The sequence below is a fragment of the Cetorhinus maximus genome, unplaced genomic scaffold (assembly GCF_964194155.1).
Source record: "Cetorhinus maximus unplaced genomic scaffold, sCetMax3.hap1.1 HAP1_SCAFFOLD_1610, whole genome shotgun sequence".
NCBI classification, from domain to species: Eukaryota; Metazoa; Chordata; class Chondrichthyes; order Lamniformes; family Cetorhinidae; genus Cetorhinus; species Cetorhinus maximus.
The window spans coordinates 27,975-50,060 of NW_027597550.1; the positions used below are offsets into that span (position 1 = coordinate 27,975).

At 42.0% G+C, this 22,086-nt stretch overlaps 2 protein-coding genes across 3 annotated transcripts; one reads left to right on the forward strand and one right to left on the reverse strand.

Annotated features, from left to right (window-relative positions):
- Positions 1-443: 443 nt before the first annotated feature.
- Positions 444-11,573, reverse strand: cunh16orf46 (chromosome unknown C16orf46 homolog). 2 transcript variants are annotated; one of them, XM_078536860.1, is made up of 3 exons: positions 11,370-11,573; positions 8,827-9,077; positions 444-1,751 (listed from the first exon to the last, which is right to left on the reverse strand). In XM_078536860.1, the coding sequence occupies exons 2-3, from the start codon at positions 9,043-9,045 to the stop codon at positions 732-734; spliced, it is 1,239 nt and encodes a 412-aa protein (XP_078392986.1). In that variant the 5' UTR covers positions 9,046-9,077; positions 11,370-11,573; the 3' UTR covers positions 444-731. The 2 variants fall into 2 exon arrangements, with proteins under 2 accessions (XP_078392986.1, XP_078392987.1); XM_078536861.1 differs by having other exon boundaries at positions 11,366-11,573.
- Positions 11,574-11,743: 170 nt separating this feature from the next.
- On the forward strand, positions 11,744-13,464 carry mplkip (M-phase specific PLK1 interacting protein). The gene has a single exon (XM_078536862.1). It carries the CDS (start codon positions 11,946-11,948, stop codon positions 12,510-12,512), a length of 567 nt encoding a protein of 188 aa, XP_078392988.1. The 5' UTR covers positions 11,744-11,945; the 3' UTR covers positions 12,513-13,464.
- The last annotated feature ends 8,622 nt before the right edge of the window (positions 13,465-22,086 follow it).

Here is a 22,086-nt window from a genome sequence, read left to right on the forward strand (position 1 = left end):
GGATGTAAAATCCTGCCCACTATGTAGGCTTACAAAAGAATAGTGGCTGTTCCGGGTGTGTGGTATTTGGGTACGGTTGTGCTTATGAAACTATTCAAGGACGATTCAGCGTCTTCATGGGCGGAAGGAGGGTAAGTAGTTTCATCTCAGTGTTGAGATGAAATTTCCTGCTGTAATTTAGCAGAAACCCTGGAGAATTGGTGTAAATTCTATCCCAAATCATCAATCCTTTTTCCAAAAGGGCAATTATTTTGTTGTAATAAGTCTTACATCAGGCTTATATTAAATGAAGTTTTTAAGATTTTTTTTGTTCTCATCCGAAGATGAAATGAAATCATTGACACGAGACAATACACATTATGGATCTTATAATTTATGACCTGGTAGGTGCATTGAGCTTTAACAACATTTAAGATCCTGCAATATTAGATTCAGTTTTTACATAAATTACAGAATCATTCATCACTGTATGAGGTATGAATATAGCTATCCAAATACACCTTTGCTGTTCTCTAATAATCATCATCTAATAAATCATGCGTGTCATTATTTCTAGGTTGCTACTTCCCCTTCCCTGTGACACTGCAATAAACCTTCCATGTGGCCTCGGGTTCAACCGGTGGTTTGTACTTAGCTGATCTCAGCCAGGGTGGCAGGACGGGCACCATAATCGGTCTTGACAGCCATTATTCTGGGAGTAGGGAGGGCAAAGAGGAGAAAACTTGATAAGTCTATAGAAATTTATGTGGCAATACAGAGATTGGTATACTGGTTCCTGATAACAGTGGTGGCCCTGGCTGTGGGATCACAGGGAGAATGTCTCTCCCTGCGACATTCCTTTGTCTTATTCTGCTTGAATGTTTATTGCTTGGGGCACTGTGACTGAAAGTAGATTTACTGAAGTCGTCTTGCTTAAAGTTCTTTGTGTGCTGTTTTGTTATTTTCGAGGGCTGCACCCTTACGCTGTGGCACTCCACTACTTTGGAGGCTGGGGCACCATTGATGACCAGGTTCTCGTGGCCTTGCATCAAAGAATATTGCCAGCACCAATGATTCATGGTGTTCAGGAAGGGAATCCTTGTCAATCTAACAGGAGCAGAAGTTCCAACCTTCTGGATCTTGCTGACCTGTAACATGGCCATGTTACAAGCACGGGCTCTAATGCACATATTGTCTTTGTTGTCATTGTGCTTCGACACTACACTCACAGTTTGCAGATCTCGGTTGCCACTTTGTATACCCAAACAAAACGTTCTCCTCGTTTTGAAACCTGAGACAAACATTTCATCGCAATTGGCCATTTTTACAGGCGGCAGCGCTGAGAAGTGTTTTTTTACTGGGGTCTGTTGATCGGGGCCAATGATAATCTTGCACTCTGTTCCCTGAGATGGGTTGATTTCAGTCTCTGTCTTGTTGTCTTGGACGTGGATTTCTTGAGTCACTTCGCCTGTTTGCCTCTGTAAAGCTGTAGAACTGTATGGCTGCAACTTAGTTTGTGGAACAGTAGGAGTTGTTCTCTCCGCAGAGGGGTTAGTATTCTTCCCTGTGAAATTAGGCATCGTTGTACTGTTGGATGATTTGGACGAAGGGCCAGATTGGTCAACATCTTGGACAGTTTTCCTTTCCGACACGGGCACCATTTCTGCACAGAACACACAGTGGCTCCCATTCTTCTCCTCTTTTCTTGATTTCTTTGACTTCTTCAGAGTATGGAGGGAGGAGTAGGAGTTGTCCCTTCTCCAACCATGCACCTATAAAAAAGAAAACCTTTCAAAATTACATTTTCCAAGGTGGTAAATGACTATAGCCTAAAGAGCCTACGACATGAAAACATTCCTTATTTCATTTTGCACATGCGTAAACAAGTAATGAGAAAGTTTAAACATTTCTATATTGATCAGTGTCTAATCATGTGTAACCATTACTCCAAGCTGCTATGTAATGGAATTTAATGACCAACTTCTTCCATTTAGAACCAATTTGTGATGAATGGTGGATCTCAATTCTTTCTATTTTAATATCACAAAGTGTTTAATGCCTTTTCCAATTACATGGACAAAGTTTAGTGAATCTCTGCAGAATAATGTTACGTATCACACACAGGTCAGGACAGCACCCCCTTAGCCTGAGTCAGCTGGAGTTTATAAATGTGAAATTGAGTTTTAAAAAAAAAACACTTGATTTTCAGCTTAGTTCCCAGATCGCCACAAGCATTCTTGGCATTGGTAGCAGCATGGAATCATACAACATGAAAGGAGACCATTCAGCCAATGTGCTTGTGCTAGCTCTTTGAAAGAATTATGTAATTGGCCCTACTGCCCTGCTCGTTCCCTATTCCCTTTTGAAAGTTACTATTGAATCTGCTTCCATTTTCCTTTCAGGTTCTGCATTTCAAGTCAGAACTAATTATGTGAAAAAACTTCTTCTCTCCCCTCTGGTTCTTTTGTCAATTACCTTAAACACAGCAGAAGCAAACTTCAATATAAAGTCCATTTGAAAATAGCCCTAAGACATTAAAACAATTACTCTTCCTTAGTCATTTATACATCCTATGAAAATTAGGCACGTTTTAAAAAAATTAATCCTACCATGCAATTTAGATTTCTATCTCTGAGTTTTCCCACAATTATTGGCTCTTAACTTCCCTGTAATTATTTGTGGAAAATAATTTATTCCCTTCCATTATATGAATATTCTACAATAACTGTGCCACACAGCTAAATATAATGTCAATGCGCTCAAAATTATGTAAAATAGAAATGTTTTGACACAAAGATATAAATGCCAGTACTTTAACTTAAACTGCTTCCATCATATCTAATACAGCCCTTTTTTTCAATATTTATTAAACAGTTAGAAATTTATAGTATAGGGGAGACAGTGGCGTAATGGTAATCTCATTGGGTTTGTAATCCAGTGGCCCAGGCTAATGCTCTGAAAACATGGAGTTCAAATTCAATTAATAAAAATCTGGAATTGAAAGCTAGTCTCAGTAATGGTAACTATGAAACTGTCATTGATTGTCATAAAAACCCATCTGGTTCACTAATGTCCTTTTGGGAAGAAATCTGTCATCCTTACCCAGTCTGGTCTACATGTGACACTGGATCCACAGCAATGTAGGTGACTCTTAACTGCCCTCTGGAATAGCCTAGCAAATCACTCACTTCAAGGGCAATTCTGGGACCACAAATGCTGGCCTTGCCAGCACTACCTACATCCCATGAAACAATGAATTAGAAAAATTATAGACTATACATTTCCACTGCAGATCTCAGACCACATCTGTACAAAGCATGCATGTGGTATACCTGCTATCCATTGCACCCTGCTGAGCAACAAAGGAATTCTATGTGCACACGCAAAGCTGCAGTTGGTTTAATTTTAATATCACTCAGCGATATTCCACTTTCGGTACATTTTTAAAGCTTAAGTTTGCTCTGAGTCAGAGTTACACTGCACTGTTTGTGAAACTGAAACAGAGGGTAGAATTTTCCCCCCGTCTGGGGTGGGGGATGTTCTGCGGGGGCAGCCGCACCCCTGATTGGGTCTGCGCCACCATTTTACATGGGCGGGCCAATTAAGGCGCACCCAGCGTGATGCACTCCCTGTGCGGGCGGTGGGGTGATTGTGGGGGGGTGCCCACAGGCTTCCCTGAGTCGGGAGTGCGCTGCGAAAGAGCACAGAAATCTCCCTGAGGCACAGAGGTGTCTCAGGGAGATTAGTTTAAAGTTTCTAAAGTTTAATAATGGAGGAAAAAATCTTTAGACCATGTCCCCTCATGTGAAACTGTCACATGAGCTGGGACATGTGTATTAATTTTATTAAAACTTTTCCAAGATTTCAAAAACCTTCATGAAACCTCATCCCGCCCGTGAATGAGGTTCCATGAAAAATGTGAAGGCCGCCTGGGCTCTTCGCCTGCCCCCCGCCAACCTTAAGGTTGGACGGGCAGCTTTCTCAATCGGCTTAATTAATTCATTAATGGCCTTAACAGGCCGTTGACAGTTCGGCGAGCGCACAGCCGAGTCGCCCACCGAACTGAAAATCTAAATGATGCACGCCCAACGTCACCCAGCGTCATTTTATGCCTCAGCGAGCAGGCCCTTCCCCTGCTCACCAAGCCGAAAGTTTTCGCCAGAGACTATCATGACTTTGATAACATTCCACTCAATTTTAGAATGTTTGGGAGCCAGAGTATTTTCTAGTAATATCATTTTAACATCAATGTCAGTTCAAAGTTGATGGTGAAATGCCACAGTAAAATTTTCCTACTGCAGCCTAGCAATTATGTGGAAAACATTGCCTGAGACTCTAATAAATAAGGAGGAGAATTTAATTCTAAATTCCAGATGTTAAGGATGAAACACTTAAACAATGGTCTTGCACTTCAGGGCACTAACTAGATCCGTGAAGTTGTTAGTCTATCAAAAACATGTCGCTGTACATTTATAAGATGAAATAAATTTGTTTGATAATAAAACAGATTTTTAAAAAAACAAATAGTTGATTTTGTTACTACACAGCGTATATTATCCAAGATAAAACATTAAATGTAATGGCAAAAGTAATTTCCTTTTGGTAGACTTTTCTTAGATAAGGATGGAGTTAACTCCATCCACCAACTTTAAGACACAAATTAGCTATGATCTCACTGGCAGAACATGCTTGACGGACTGAACGGTCCCTGTGTTCTGCTTTACCACCAGTTGAATAACAACGAGCAATTTGGGAGAAGGAGTCACTGCAATGAGATTTACATTTCTCATTAGAGATTGACTCTTTTGACTGGCCAGGTGCAGCACGGGCAATTTATCAAGTGTCTCTTTATATCACTGCCAAAAACATAAAAGCAAAGAATGAATATATCTCGAGCAGCTGTTAGCAGGCAACAGCTGAAATTATGGCTTTCTAAAGGGAATTGGGTAAACGCCTAAAGAGAAAAAAGTGCTGAGCTACGGGGAAAGGGTGGGGGAGTGGGACTAGCAGAGTTGTTCTTGCATAGACACAAAGGGCTGAGTGGTCTGTGCTGTAACCATGCTATGATTCTTACTCCAAACCAGCATTGTTTTAAAAATACACATCATATTCCCACTCGCAAACTAAAGCCCTCCCTAAAAGTATTTTTGTTAAAAGCAGTGTGGGCACATGAAGCCATTACACTTGTTACAGAAACAAAACCATTTCAAAAAAGCTTTGATCAGTATTTTTGAATCTCCAAAGTTTTCTGACCAAACAGCTGAATGACCTGAAGATATTTTTATTTAAAATTCGACATACACTTCCACTTTAAGGTTATCAACTTTAGCACCAATTAATATGTTTCGCATTAACACTGTATAATGCTCATCTTGCTGTGAGCAACACCAAGGGGGATCTGTAGGTAGTATGTTTAAAACGCTACACCCGTGTGTTTATGTGTAGACATCACTCTATTATGAATGCAAAACAAACTTAAAATGCTGTTTGCTCCTAAACTGCATCTTGAAAGTGATGAGCGGATTCTAATTTTGCAATTCCCTGATTAAACTGAGACTACAGCCACAGTTTACTTCAACTATTACACTTTAGTTCCAAGTGTTTTAAGGCCACACAGACACATATCTTTTACTCAGTCATCCCTCCTAATCTCTCCCATCCTGGCGTGGCTCCCATTCTGGATTTGGCCGACCATGTTCACAGATCGCACTAAAAGTTTGTGCACCTGTACAATCGGGTACACGGTGGGGGGGTGGGGGGCGTGGTTGTGATACCAAAGTGAGGAAGTTGTGCTTCAGTTAGACAGGGCCTTGGTGAGACCCCACCTGGGGTACAGGGCTCTGTTTTCAACACACAACCCTTGGAATGATATGCTGGCCTTGGAAGGGGTACAGCACAGTTTCACCAGAATGATACAAAAGCAAAATGCTGCAGATGCTGGTAATCTGAAATAAAAACAGAAAATGCTGGAAATACTCAGCAAGTCAGGCAGCATCTGTAGAGACAGAACCAGAGTTAACGTTTCAGGTTAATGATGTTTGATGAAAGATCACCTCCACAGCTGCTGCTTCACCAGAATGATATCAGGAACTCTAGGGGTTAAATTAGGACAGATTGCATAAACGTGGTTCATATTCCCTTGAGTTTAGAAGGCTGAGGAGTGATTAAATTGAGGTGTTTGAAATGATTGTTACAAAGTAATTCCTCTAGTGGGGGAATCCAGGCCGAGGGGACTCAAAGTTAGAACTGGGCCATTTGGGAGGGCAAACAGGAAACATTTTTTTTTAAGAAGGATAGTGAAAATCTGAAACTTTCTCCCAAAAGGCTGTGAATTCTGGGTCAAAAGAGATTTTCAAGACTGAGATCGATAGTGTTTTGATTCATAAGGGTATAAAGGGATACAGAAAAAAAAGGTGGGTAGACAGAGATCAGGTGTAAATCAGCCATGATCTAATTGAATGGCAGAACAGGCTTGAGGGGCTGAATGGCCTACTCCTGTTGGTTTCAAAGAGTTGGGTCTCTTAGCTACAGAAAACTGTACAGTTTCTGGAGATCTGATTGAAGTATTTAAAGTCGTGCGGGGACTAAAGTCATGTCCCACGCGTGTAGACTATTTGATTCAGATAGGTTCAGGAGAATCCAGGGGTATATGTGTCAGTTATATTAATTTAGATGTCATGGGGTGTTCTTTTTGCAAAGGGTCAGTGGTCTTTGGAAGAAGATTGCAGATTATATCACTGCATAAAAAGGTAGGTGGGATATTGTGTGATCAACTTCTGGGGCACCAGTCTCCTGAAACTTGTTTTGGTTACCAGGTAGGAATTTCCCACATTTGTTTCTCTTTTAACCATGACTTAAATTTGGGCTTTTTGTTTTTTTTAGAAGCTTTTTTCTTTAAAGAAGTCTTTTTTGCTGCTACCTGGAGCTAACCTGGCTGATGAGGACCATTGAGCTCAGAAGGTTTTTTTTTTGTGCTTTTATACTTCAGTCCATCATTACAGGTTAGGCTGAGCTGGGTATGGGAAACAAGGTCAGTCACAACGTCACTGGATTGCTGTCAAAGAAAGTGAAGACCAATTTCTCAGCTGTTGGCTGGAATAATGGATGTTTCATGGGGAACATCAACCAAAAAGAAGCCAAGTGTCACCAGCTTGAAAACAAACTCCTTTCGTGCTGCCAGAGTCCCTGGTAACAGCCCCAAACTGACAAAATAAGTGATGTTGAGGCGCTGGGGGCTGGGGAAGTTGGGGTTGGTGGGTCAGAAGATTGAAACCTGAGCAGGGGGACTGGGACTAACTGGGCACTTGACAGAAAACCTGTATGGTACCAATGGGCCAAATGGCCTCCTTCTGTGCTGTAATGACTTTATGATGATTATTTTACAGATGTGACTATAGCATGATTAGTCTTGCAAAAGTCAGTGATTATTAATTATATTAAAGGATGTAAAAATGTGGTGGTGGGGTGGGCGGGGGAGGTGGTGCTCTGCATGGATGAGAGGTGTAAACGAGTTCAGGAGAAACTCCAAGGACGAACCAGCGGTTGATTCAGAGGGTATAGACACGTATAATTGAGATTTTTACCCAAGGTATACGCAGAGTAATATAACTCTGTTATACCTTAAACTTTTGCTCAGATATCGTAATGTACCAAGTCTTGCTTGAGCTGAATAAAGTTTAATCACTGCCACCATTATGGGTCAACACTGAATCATTGGATGTGAGGGTTTATCAACAGCTACCATATTGGCGACTCAGGTGGGACATCAATGGGCAGTTGATTTTGTTTTTAATTATTTAGTGAAAATGAAGTCTTGGGACTGGTGTGGTTAACGTGATGTAGCCAGTGAAGGAAAGGACAGTTAGGGATCAAGGGAAGCTTTGGGGGTGTCAGACCCTGCAATCTCGGTGGTGTTGGCGATAGAATACTGAGAATGACAATCTTGACAGAGGTTCAGCAAGCCAGAGTAAAGAAATTTGACAAATTGTGTGGCAGAAACTGCTCAGATCAAGTCTTGCTCGTGCCAAATAAAATTTGATCGCTGCCACCAACATGGGTTAACGTTGAACCATTGGATATCAGAGTTTATCACAAGCTAATCAAAGTTCAAATGTACTACAATTCACAAACAACATGGTGGTCAATGCAACATGATGGTCTGGGGCAGGCTTTATGGATCAGCTGGTCTTTTCCTGCCATTAGATATGGAGCACGGCCAGTTAATAGAGGGTCTGGAGGGTGCCAATGCCTATGGAACTCCAGCCCAACATCAGTTAATATGGGAAGGAGAAAGTAATAAGAAATAGGAGCAGAAGTAGGCTCAGGTCTGCTCCGCCATTTAATAAGATCACAGCTGAACTTCTACGTCAACTCCACTTTCCCACCCTATTCTTTAATTCCCTTAGTGCCCAAAAATCTATCAACCTCGTCCGTGAATGTACACAATGACTGAGCATCCACAGCCCTCTGTGGTAGAGAATTCCAGAGATTCACAACCCTCTGACCGAAGGAATTTCTCCTCATCTCAGTTCTAAATGACTGGCCCATTATCTTGAAACTATGCTCCCCTAGCGCTAGACTTTCCAGCAAGGGGCATCAGCCACTCCGCACCTATCCTATCAAAAGAATGTTATGCGTTTCAAGGAAATTACCCCTCATTCTTCTAAACTCTGGAGAATATAGGCCCATTTTACTTTATCTCCATTTAAAATGTCCCATAAACATTTATAAGTAAGGCAAATAAAGGGAAGTCAGGAACCATGTTAGATATTTTCTTCACAATTAAAATGCAATCTAATTAGTCAAATTTAACAGAAAATTCTGAAGGGAAAAGGTTGAACTACTTACTGCGTCATCCCATCCATTACAGAGGATGAACTGATCCATTTGCTTTTGGTCGTCCTCATAGATTTCCTCACTGACTCTGATAAGAACATCTATGAGTTTTCTTTCAGATTCCCAGGAATGGATAAAATGGGTGGGACTCATCGCCACTTTATTGTCACTTTCGGGGGTATTGGAAAATGTTCTTTCACAGCCGACCATGTCTCCCTCCTGGACTTTCATTTTCTAAGTGTGGTTTTCACCAGATTATTTATCTGTCGAACGAAGTGAAGCTTGCAGCTAATGCCTTAAGTTAATAACATTCAAGTTAAAGCAAAGTCATTAAATATTAAATGAGACATCCTATTTACTATTTAATGACGTTGCTTCACATACAGTTACTATCATTTACTCCACTTTTAAAGGAGAATGCCCCCTCCAAAGCGGTAAGCATTTTTGTTTGCAATCATACAGAATAGGATGATGTAAATCACGAGGCTGCACCACATCCATCAAAGATTCAAATGTTTTCAAAACCAAATATATACACTTACACTGTTAGCTCTGTTTGGCCAAATAATACTATGTAATGCATAATGTATATCATGCTGTCGACATACAATATATCATCTGACTAAGTTGGCATTGGCAGTGCCACAGGATATCTGCTAATACATTTGTATAGGAATTGTTAGACAAGAAAAGATCAAGGTCTGGCTAGTTCACCTTCTATGTAAGTACATACGGTCTGGGAGGCAAGGGAGTGGAGGTGGAGATAGGGAGGAAATAGAGGAGAGAGCAATTATAAATGGTTTTGTCTGTGGTGACCATCGACAACAAAAAGCCATAAGTCAAATTCCCAGGAACCGAACAAGAATTAGGGTGAGTGCTTAGTTGTAGTTTTGGGAGTTCATGGAATCATTGGCAAGGGTTCGGAGCCTGTAGTGGAACCAAAGAGGAAAGCTTTGCTTTTCCCAACGTTTAATTGGAGGAACTTGATGCTCATTCAAGGATGGTATTGGATAAGATGCCTAGCAACACAGAGGTGGCAAGAGGGGTTGAGAAGATTGGAGGAGAGGTAGAGCTGGCTGTTGTCAGCATGCATTTGGAAGCAATGAAGTTGCCAAGGTTCAGCATGTAAACGAAGGGGCCAAGTATTGACAAGGACACTAGAGATAACGTTGTGAAAGCAGGAAGAGAAACCATTGCTGGAGAAGCTCTGGCCAAAATAAGACAGCTAACTAGAATTAAGGCAGTCCCATTGAGTTGGTAAATAGAGGAAAGGTGTTGAAGGAGGCTGTTTTGATTGACCATGTTAAAGACAGCAGAGGGGTCAAGGAGGGCAAGAAGGGATGGTACACCACGGTCAGAGATACAACATCATTTGTGAAATGGATCAGAGCCACTTGGTGGGCCAGAACTTGATTGAAGAGATCAAACATGGAGTTACAGGAAAAATGGGCACTGAGTTGCGAGGCAACAATAGTTTGAAGAGGAAAAGAAACTTGAAGACGTGGGAGTAACCTGCAAGGACAGTAAGGTTGAGCCAGTGCTGCATTGCGTTATTGGCTCCATGCGCTTTAGGGATTAAGGTTAGGAGTTAGAGTCAGTGGTTTGGGTTTAGGTTAACAGTAGCAGTTAGGGGTTAATGGTTGGCATTAGGGTTAGAGACTGCTATTGACAATGCTAGTGTCACTAAATACAACCTATTGTGAATTGGATCAAAGAAGCAAGAGGTCACCCTCATGGACAAGGTGAGTTCTGAGAGGGCATTAGGGCAGATGGGAGAGAAATTAATGATGTGGGTTGAGGGCTAGGGCAGGGAGGGAGAAGAGGGGTGCAGCTGAATGGATGGTCTCAATGTTAGTTACAAGGCACAGAAGCTCATTGCGCCAATTAATGGAGGTAAGTGATTTACATGGCAGCTCTCCATGATATAGGAATTTGCATGGAAAAAGGTGACTCAGAAGTGTGACAATGACTGATAACAGGAAGAAAAATTCTGTGTGCCAAAAGTACAAGGAGATGTAAGACTTCATACGTAATGTTGATTGTACGAATACATTCTGTTCTGTATAATGTGAAGCTCCTGTCATTATAGAATTTATCTGACTCACTGTGAGCAGTGTGAAATTAAATATGTTAGTCGTGAATAAAGCTCATTCTCATGTTAAAGCCATCATTCTCCTTCTGATGCTGAGATCAGATGCGTCATAATTTTCTACTGTTATTTCAGATCTCAAATCTTGTAGTTTTCCCTATTGTCAATCTTAAATTACTGCTGGTTACCAGTTACTGAAAATCCCACCGATACCAAGTGCCTCTTTTCGGGCTGTGGCTGGAATATATCAGCCTACAACAAGAGATATTCATGAAGAACCTGCAAGGACTTGTAAGTATTTGTTTACGAACACTAACATTTGGTGAAGAATGTCCAGGCTTTAAGAAATCACATTTCATCCCTGGGGGTGTTGTATGGCCTTGTTTAGACGCAGAGTGAAGATGTAGTAAACTTGGATATAAATGCAGGAGTCCATGCCCACAGAGTAACAGGAGACCTTACTTGCCTGTTCAGCTCGTGCATAGATTTGTTTCCACTCAATTATGAATGATGATTATCCTGGAAATAAAACATAAATGATGGCGGTGAGGCAGACAGGAAGGTCATTGTATGTTGTTCCCCAATCCAGGTTTTGCAAGGAGAGAGAATAAAAGGAGCCGAGGCCCTGGAAACCAAGCGGAACGGTTACCATGGCAATAACTGTGCTGCCAGCCGGACGCCCCAGCGGATGTGACGCCAGAAAAGCTGTCGTTACCACGGAAAAGGGAGCGGAAGTGACGATGAGGAGCCGGTAATGGCGGCTACTGCGACGGGGGAACAGCGGCCGGCGAGCGGAAGTGACGGAGACGGAAGAGGCCGCTGCCTTAGAAACGGGCGGCGGCCTGAGCGGAAGTGACGGAGGGCCGGAAATCGGGGGGAAGGAATAGCCAGTGGCGCACGATTCGAGAAGCTTCGACTGGAGTAGGCCGCAGGATAGAGGCGCGGAGATTTGAGGAGTGAACCGCCAGAGCGAAGGAGGCGCTGGATGCGGAGCCCGCCCTCCGGCCCCTTGTTTTTAATAACAGTCCCAGTAGAGGTTTAAATGTTCCGCCCGAATTTCCGTCCGTCGCAGCCGGGGTTCCGGAGCCCGCCGCCGCCTCCAGGCCTAGGCCCGTTCCCCGGGGTGGGGCAGGCCGGCGGCATGTACCCCTGGGGCAGCTCGGCCACCCCGCCTTACGGAGGCCGGCACCGGGGTTACAGCAAATCCCCCCAGCAGCAGCAGCAGCCAGGTCCGGGCTCGGGGCCTTTCCAGCACCGTTACAACAGCCCGTCTCCCGGGCAGCAGCAGCAACCGCCGCAGGGCTTCAGCCCCCGGCACCGGGGCCGCTACTCCTCACCCCCCTTCCAGCACTCGCTCTCCCCCGGCCCTCAGCAACACTCCCCGAGCCCGGCCCACCGCAAATACCAGGGCTCGCCCAGGACATCCACCCCCTTCAGCGGCGGAGGTGGTGAGAGGAGATCCCCAGCGCCGGTGGAACATTACTACAAACCCTCCATGCTGCAGGACCCATGGGCTAACCTGGAGCCAGTCTGTGTCTCTGACATTAACCAACAGTACAGCAACCTGCAGACCCCTAGCACTGGCAAAGGAGGGAGATATTTCAGTTAACAGCAAAAAAAAACTTTCAACATTATCCTTTTTTTTTGTGTGTATCTGCCAAAGGTAGAATAGCTCCCTCAACATTGTTGAAGAACTGTTGTGGTTCCCACTGTCATTGCTTTCCAGAGACAGTTGTGTTTTTTATTTAACAAAATTTTGATTACAATTATTTTGCAGGATCGACTTTTTAAAAATGAGACCTATTTTTTTACCCACGCACCAGTTTTCCTTTTCTTTTGGCAACACAATGGGCTTGTTGGATGTTACCCAGGAGAGTACTAACTACTTCAGAATTAGGAAGTGCCTGCTCAGAAGAACTGTTAAAATGTTCTTTAAAATCACCAGCCAGTGAACAGTGACTAATTATTTTACAGGTGTCCACCACTCCTATGCATTAATGAACAGGTTAGACAGCATGTCGTCTGATTTTTACTGTAAGCCATTGAAATGGTAATTTTTAAAAAAATTTTGTCAACTTTTTTAGATTGAAGATAACTCCAGTGTTTAATTTTGTAAAATCCATGTTTCTAGTTTGTGTGTGTGTGTGTGTATGTGTGTGTGTTAGTATAAATGAAAATGATTCATGTCTGGTTTAATAATGAGATGGCAATTCTTGGGTATGTGCAGTAAAGGTATGCAATGTGCTGTTCCTCCTGTTTTCAGTATTTTTGTTTTTGAATATTTTTTTCAGAAGTGTGCAAAAGTACAATTTGAGCAAATGTGCATTCAATTTGAAAACTTGTGTTCTGGTCATAACGGTGGGGAATATGGATTGTCTTTGTACTGTAATTATTGCAAAACATGGTATTTGGTAGATTATAAACCTACCAGCATACATGGGGGAGAATTTTATAGGGTAAATGGAGAGAGAGAGATTTCTCTCGATGACTGATAGCTCTGATTGTCTCTTACCTTGGTATTTATCATAAAATAAAGTTTGCTTGATTTGTTTTTTTTTAAATCTTAGTATAGAAGAAAGCTGCTTTTCACTTCCTTCAACTCTCCGTGGATGGATGTGCATTCTATTAATTCTGCTTGCAAGTAACCAGGGTTTTACCAGCTACCTTCTTGGGTCATGGAGAAACAGATATGCTAAATTTTCCATTCCATGGGTACTGAAAGCCATCTCTACCTAGCCCAGGTGGTCATTTCTGTGTAAACCTAGATACTGAGTTTTGCCAGGCTCTCTCAGTTCAGCACAGCTAAACCCAGTGGCTCTTTAATTGGTGTGCACATACAGTATGCATTTTCTGACATGATTGGATGGGAGATTGGCAATAGTAACTCCATTCTCCCACACCCCAAAAATCCGTGCAAATAGCACCCGCAAAGAGAGAGGGTGAATGACTGCAGATCGGAGCTCAAACTTCAGATTGTGCTCTCTGGCTCACTACAACACCAAGCAGGGCATAACCTTTTCAGTCTAACATGAAAATCTAGGAGGTAGCACGTTCACTGGCCATTGGGAGGGTTTAGTAAGTTTGGAAAAGGCCATTATGGTAATACATGTATGTGAACTGTTGGAATAAGAGATGATAAATTCAATATCTTTGTAAACATTGGACTATGTATTTTATCTTGCCACATTTCAGATGTCATAAACAGGGAGCATTTCTGTCATGTTTTGGGAGAGGGTGGAATAAGGATATAGAAATAAAAGCATATTTGGATTATACAGGTATACTCTCCAGCTTCAGAACATATCGGAGCTGCAACCTTAAAATCAGGATGTGTTTCTAAACATTGTTCCTGTAAGGTTAAAATTTGAACAAAACCTATACAATAACACTTTCAAATACTGTGCAGCAATATTCCTATCCTGATCAAACAGTACATCCTTTAATCTATTTGTCACGGGATTCTCTAGTAATATTATAAAAAAAACAATGAAAACTGCATGTTTCCTGTCTTATCGCACTCTTGTCATAGTCGGATGTGGTTATACTTTGTGTAAAGGAGCTGTAAAAAAAAACACTACTTGAATATCTACAGCACTTAGTTGGTTTTTTGCACTGTTTGTAGTTTTAAAAATGACTGCAACAGAACAGTAATATTTTAAATGGCATAATCTTGTCCTTATAAGATATGTCCTTAAGCAGTACCGTAAGAGATTTGGTAACGTTTAATCAGGATGAGACGTGTTTGCATTTCCTGTCACACATCCAGTTTCCCCCCCTTGCTCTTAAGCAAGTGAAACGGGCAGCCATGCAGAATGTACAGAGAATCTTCAGGAACAGAAAAATAAAATGTGTGCAGCCTCTTACTTAATCTCGCAAATCACACTTCAACAGACAAATCCAGAGTTCTGGCCTGTAGCCTGAATAGTTAATCTCTGAATGAACAAATTCAGAAAGCAATTAGACTTTGTGCTTCACCATATCAACAATATGCATATTATGGTAAAATATCCCTGTCTCTGTTTGTTTGAACGTTCTAAATCTTACATTGTTTTAGTGGCTAATTGTTGTGTCCCAACCAGTTTTGTAAGAAATATTTTTAAATTGCTCACTTTAAGTTCTCTGAAACAGTTCAGTTTAAGTAAATTCCAAATGACATACTGTTAGCATATAGCCGAGGTAGGACCCAGCCACTGACCTCAGTGTCAGTATCTGCAAGTACTTTGCTTGAATATAGACAAAGCGCTGAAACAGTAGAGCATGATCAGAAATTTCCTGTGGTTGTAGCGGAGTACAGAAGCTGTTCTTATCATCACCTAATTTCTTCCAACGTTTCTCCTCTTTTTGTTAAAGGAATAGTACCAGAAAAAAGTAGAGAGGATTGGAGCAAATCGGAAAAGTTACTTGACATTTGAATCGTGTATTTACATTCTCATCTTGCATTTTCTTTGGTTTTATCTTTACTTTGTGCATTTTCTAATCTTGGCTCCGTGTAGTGCAAATAATTATAACGGTAAAATGTGAAAACTTTTGTAACTCAACGTTACTGATTTGTTCACAGAACCTCTTTTCCATTCTTTTTGTTTCACTTATTTTGTCTGTTCGCTCCTCCACTGTATCCTGTACTGGTACTAACCTGTGGAAACGTGAGAAAATAAAATGACAGGGCTGTTTCGTTGCAGCCATTGGAAAGCTTGCTCACCACATTTGAGGGCCGTATGGGGAGAAGCGTTTTGCTGGGTCATCTTTTATTGGGATCAGTTGGAATTTGTGCATGGTTGTAGTGTTAGTAGTAAAGTATGTAATGGAAATGGGAGAGGAGGGGTTTCTTGATTTTCATATCAGCTTCTTGACTGCACCCTTCCAGCCCAATAAGGAGTGGTGTTTTATCCCCAAGCTCCAACTGATACCTGGGACATGTGAAGTGATGCAGTTGGCATTAAATCAAGGAGGGTTGTGTGTATCATCTAAATAGTTGGCCTTTAAGTTATTGGTTGTTGGGTTTAAAAAAGGCGGGCTGTGGTTAATAGTGTGTAACAAATTATCTACCTGTGATAATTACTCGAGATGCATCTAACCGGAAGGAGCATCACAGTTGTATACTATCGGCAAACTGGAGAGTGGTAAATAACACTCCATCTCTCTAAATGTGGGATGATGTGTGAATTATTAAAATTTATATTTTTGTGTGAAATCATAACACCAGTAGTGAAATAAATTAGAAATTTCATCCTCAAGTATTTTTGTTGGCGCCATGTTTGTTTGAATTTAACTTATTTTAAGGCATCCCTCCCATTTGGTAAGACCTTTTGGGACCCAATGCCTAAAACCCCTTAACTGTGTGCGTGGGGGAAGAGTGGTTAAGCTTTGGAGTCTGCTGACTGAGATAAACACTGACATAAACAGGCTTAGTTGATTTTTGTATTTCGAAGTTTGGGGTGTGTTGAGGACTAATATCAAATCCTGCAGTTTGATGATGCAAGACTCGCTGATTTGTGTTCTTCACTTTTTAAAAAAAGTCTCTCCTACCTCAGTTCTTGGCTTGATGTGATACCTGTTCCAGACAATTCAACTTTTGCTTATTTGGAAAGAAGTTAAAAGTAGAGGGCAGTAGCTTTGGTGTGGGGTGACGAAGTGTCATCATTTGGAGAAATTACATTGTTTGGGTGTATGTCATTTTTGAATATTGAACTGTTGGAAAATGACTGGCAATATTCTGGCCAAATTCTTTCTACAAGACTGAATAGAAGATCAGGTAAAGTTGTTTCTTAAAATACATTAATGTTTTGTGTAGCAAGTGGCCAAATTTCCCATTCATGTTTAATGCCATGGGATCTTTTACATCCACCCAAGCAGGCAGAAAGGGCCTTGATTTAACATATCGTCTGAAAGATGGCACCTCTGACAGTGCAGCACTCCCTCCGTACTCCACTGGGTGTCATATTTGTGCTCAAGCTCTGGAGTGTGAGAGAATGTCACCAACTGAGCCAGCTTCATGTTTAAGTTCTTGAATATGTCTCAAGTATCAGGTGGTTAAGAAGGTATATGGGATACTTGCCTTTATTAGCCGAGGCATAGAATATAAGAGCTGGTTATGTTGGAGCTATATAGAATGCTAGTTAGGCCACTGTGCCGTTCTGGTCACCACACTATAGGAAGGATGTGATCGCACTGAAGAGTTGCAGAGGCGATTCACAAAGATGTTGCCTGGGCTGGAGCATTTCATCTATGAAGAGAGACTGGATAGTCTAGGGTTGTTTTGGCTTTTTTAAAATTCATTCATGGGCTGTGGGTGTTGCAGGCATTTATTGCCCATCCCTCATTGCCCTTGTTTATTTTAAGAGTTAACCTGGAGTCACATGTAGGCCAGACCAAGTAAGGACAGCAGATTTCCTTCCCTGAAGGATGTTAGTGGGTTTTTACAGCAATCAACAATGGTTTCATGGTCATCAATAGACTTGTAATTCCTCTATATCTTTTATCGAATTCAAATTCCACCATCTGCCATGGTGAGATTCAAACCTGGGTCCCCAGAGCATTACCCTAGGTCTCTGGATTACTAGTCCAGCGACAATGTCACTATGCCATTGCCTCCCCTCAGGGGACCTGATAGAAGTATACAAAATTGAGGGGCATAGATCGGGAAAAACTTTTCCCCTTAGCACAAGTATCAATAACCAGGGGGCATAGATTTAAGGTAAGGGGCAGGAGGTTTAGAGGGGATTTGAGAAAACATTTTTTCACCCAAGGGTGGATGGAATCTGGAACACACTGCTTGAGGGGGTGGTAAAGGCAGGAACCCTCACAACATTTAAGTATTTAGATGAGCACTTGAAACACCATAGCATACAGGACTATGAACCAAGTGCTGAAAAATGGAATTAGAATAGATAGGTGTTTGATGGCTGTATAACTCTTATGACTCCATCTAGATGCTTCTTTATCCTAAGGGGAATATAATTTACCTCTACGGTCTTAATCAAGGTCATTCCTCCTCTCTGTGCAAGTGATATTTCTCTTAAATTGAAGTATTTCCTCCAATAATTTTTTTGTAGCTGCCAAATATATATCCAAATTTAAATGGAAGCCATGAGAACCACGATTATAACAATTCTAATATGTCTGATCTTGGCTTCCCTTACAGCAAAAACAACGGAATATTTGTTAATTTGATCTTCGGAAAATTTGCTGATATAACTTCAAATAAACTGTAAAATATACCTAGGTAGTAATGGATGTTCTTATTCAGAGCATTTGACATTTATAGTGCTGGTATAGCACTAGTTCAGAAGATGATTATGCATAGATCAGGAGATGATATTCAGTTGTCCAAAAACTCTTGTTTTCCCCTATCACTGTCAGTCCTCAGTTTGATTTTTGTCAGTTTTGCTGTGGTGGTTTAGTATATTCAGGATATATATCTTTTCGAGATTTGTTCAATCATAAGTTTGAAGTGCTAACTTTCTCTGATGCCAAGGATCAGATTATTTGGGGCTTCTCCACAGTCTTAAGGACTTGAAAATCTTTCCTGTGCCTGCTGTGGCTCAATTGGCAGCATTGTTTCCTCTGAGTCACGCTCCAGAGCTTGGGCACAAAAATCAAGGTCGACACTCCAGTGCAGTACTGAGACAGTGCTGCACTGTCAGAGGTACCGTCTTTTGGATGAGATATTAAATTAGGCCCTTTTCTGCCTGTTGGGTGGATGTAAAAGATCCCATGGCATTATTCCCCATGCCTTGTGATATTTATCCATCTCGGCATCATTATCACATTGCGGTTTGTGAGAGTTTGCTGTGTGCGAATTGCCGTTTCCTACATTACAGCAGTGATTTCACCTCCGAAAGCACTGTATTAGCTGTAAAATGCTTTTGAGACACCCAGTGGCCATGAAATGCACAATATAAATGAAAATCTTTTCTCTTCCTACCCTTTTGTGATGAGCGCTGGATATATTTGGCAAGCTCAAGTCCAAGCAGAGCTGTATCCTTGTAACATGATGTTCTCAGTCTTTACTGATTTAACATTTTATAGTTTAACATTTTGCTTATTTAAATCACTCTGCTTATTAAAGTGATTTGTACTTTGAGCTGTATAAAAAAAATTCTGTTTGCTTTTATTGCCGCGCCTATGGTCTTTGAATTTGCTAATATCCAGGTTTCTGAACACTTCACATAGCTTACATTGAATTATGATATCTTTCAAAGTAATGAATGCTCCATATTTTTTTTCCCCCCAATGTGTAGGAAAATGACATACACCCAAATGGTAGTGGTTATGATACTAGACGAGCAACACTGAGGGCATGAGCTCAATCTCAAGATGCCAAATTGTGAAATTAAGTATCATAAATCTGGGCAAGAACCAAACACAACCACAAAACTTGCCATGGAAACCAAACTTTTCAAAATCCAAGGGGGTAGAGTGTACTTACACCAAGGGATCATGAGTTACCACAACTGTTGGGCAGGTGTTCTGTAATATCAGGATCTATGATGAGAATCTTGGCTGTTTCAGACAGACTGCTAAAAAGGTGACCAGCTGCATTAGTTTCCAACTGATCAAACCTCTATAATAGCGATAAATTCTAGAATACGGGTTAACTTTCAGAAATAAAATCATCTTGATAATATTTACATAATATCTACATTGATTTTGAATCGAATGTCTTTAACATATAGTTCCTGCAGGTGTAACACTCAATTCCTGTTACGCTTGCCCCTTCATAGTTACGTTGAATCTATAGCTTATAACAAGCAGGCCATTTGACCCAACTGGTCTATGTTGGCACATAGACTCCACACAAGTCGTCTCCCACCCTCTTTATCTAACTATCAGCATAGCCCTCTATTATTTTCCCCTTGTGTTTATCAAGCTTTCCCTTAAATATGTCAATGCCGTTTGCCTCAATTACTTATAGCAGATTTGACATTTTTACCACTCTGGGACAGCATGCATATGCTACGTCATGAGATCTGCTAATACGTTTTATGTATTACACATTACATTGCTGTAGTGTTTCCATCCCTCCCTCCCTCCTCAAACCTAAAAAAAAGAGAGAGGAAGAGGCAGTGCCTTCGGGAGTGCACAAGACCTGCGAGGGACACTCTTTTGAAAGTGGATTTTAAAGAAAAAGGTGATTGGTGAGTAAATCCTGGGAGCAGACTTGGAGGGAGCAGCACCGGAGCGGTGAGTATAAATCTAGCTTACCTCGGGGATTTGCAGCCTTGTCTCCAGGGAGCAGACTCGGAGGGAGGAGCACTGGAGCGGTGACCTCGGGGCACAGAGTAACTGAAGCCAAAACTGAAAAAAGTGACTACAGGAAAGCTGTGACCTGATTGGTTGGTAGGAAATCTGCACCAAATTTGAAAAAAAAACACTGCAAAGCTAATTAATTATCTAAGCCGAGATGGCTGGGCAGGTGATGTGCTGTAGCTGTATGATGTGGGAGCTGGCAGATCCCATTGCGAGCCGCAGTGACCACATCTGCAGCAAGTGTTGGTTGCTGGAGGAACTCCGGCTCAGAATTGATGAGCTGGAGTCCAAGCTCCGGACGCTGCGGCACATCCGGGAGGGGGAGAGTTACCTGGATGCTTTGTTTCAGGAGGCGGTCACACCCAGTAGATTAAGTACCTCAAGTTCGGTCAGTGGTCAGGGTTAGCAGGGTGTAACTGCAAGTGAGGCAGGTAGAGGGATCCTGTGTTCAGGAACAGAGGAGCCTCAGCTCTTGACCTTGACCAATAGGTACGAGGTACTTGCTCCCTGTGTGGATGAGGAACAGGGCTGTAGGGAGGATGAGCCAGCTGACCACGGCACCGTGGTACAGGAGGCCATTCAAGCGGGGGGAGCTTGTACTACAGTGGTAGTTGTAGGGGAGTCTATAATTAGGGGAATTGATAGCTTCCTTTGTAAGCAGGATCGAGAGTCCCGCATGGTATGTTGCCTGCCCGGTACCAGGGTGAGGGACATCTCTGACCGGCTTGAAAGGATTTTGGAGAGGGAGGGGGAGGATCCAGTTGTTGTGGTCCACGTCGGGACAAATAACATAGGTAAGACTAGGAAAGAGGACCTGTTTGGGGATTATCAGGAACTAGGAACTAAATTAAAGAACAGGTCCTCAAGGGTTATAATCTCCGGATTACTACCCGAGCCACGTGCAAATTGGCATAGGGACGCGAGGATAAGGGAAGTAAATACGTGGCTGAAGGAGTGGTGCGGGAAAGAGGGGTTCCATTTCGTGGGGCACTGGCATCAGTATTGGAACAGGAGGGATCTGTACCGTTGGGACAGTCTCCACCTGAACCGATCTGGAACCAATGTTCTAGCGAAAAGGGTAAATAGGGTGGTCAATAGGGCTAGAAAGTGTGTGGGGGTGGGGGGTGGAGAGGGAAGGGTAAAACTCCAAGACTAATGGGAAACAAAGCAGCAGGTTAGCGTGGGGGGGTGCGGGGTGGATTCAACTTCATGGAAAATTATGAAAAAACTGAAAAGAAAGGAGAGCCCAGGAGAGGCTATTAAAGTCTCCAGAACACAAAATAGGACAGTGTGTTTGGAAAGGGCTAGGAATTTAACTTCAAGCACATCAGATAAAGGGACGACAATGAGAAAGGGGACGGGAAATACAGGACTGAAGGTGTTGTATCTGAATACATGCAATATACGAAATAAGGTAAACGAGCTTGTGGCGCAGATTGAAATTGGCAGGTATGATGTGGTGGGCATCACGGAGACATGGCTGCAAGGAGATCAAGACTGAGAGCTAAATATCCAAGGATATACATCCTATCGAAAGATAGGCAGGTTGGCAGAGGGGGTGGGGTTGCTTTGTTAGTAAGAAATGAAATTAAATCAATAGCAAGAAATGACGTAGGGTCAGATGATGTAGAATCTGTGTGGGTAGAGTTGAGGAACTGCAAAGGTAAAAAAACCATAATGGGAGTTATGTACAGGCCTCCGAACAGTAGTCAGGATGTGGGGCACAAGATACACCAGGAGATAGAAAAGGTGTGTAAGAAAGGCAAGGTTACAGTGATCATGGGGGATTTCAATATGCAGGTAGACTGGGAAAATCAGGTTGGTAATGGATCCCAAGAAAAGGAATTTGTGGAATGTCTACGAGATGGCTTTTTGGAGCAACTTGTGGTGGAGCCTACTAGGGAACAGGCAATTCTAGATTTAGTGATGTGTAA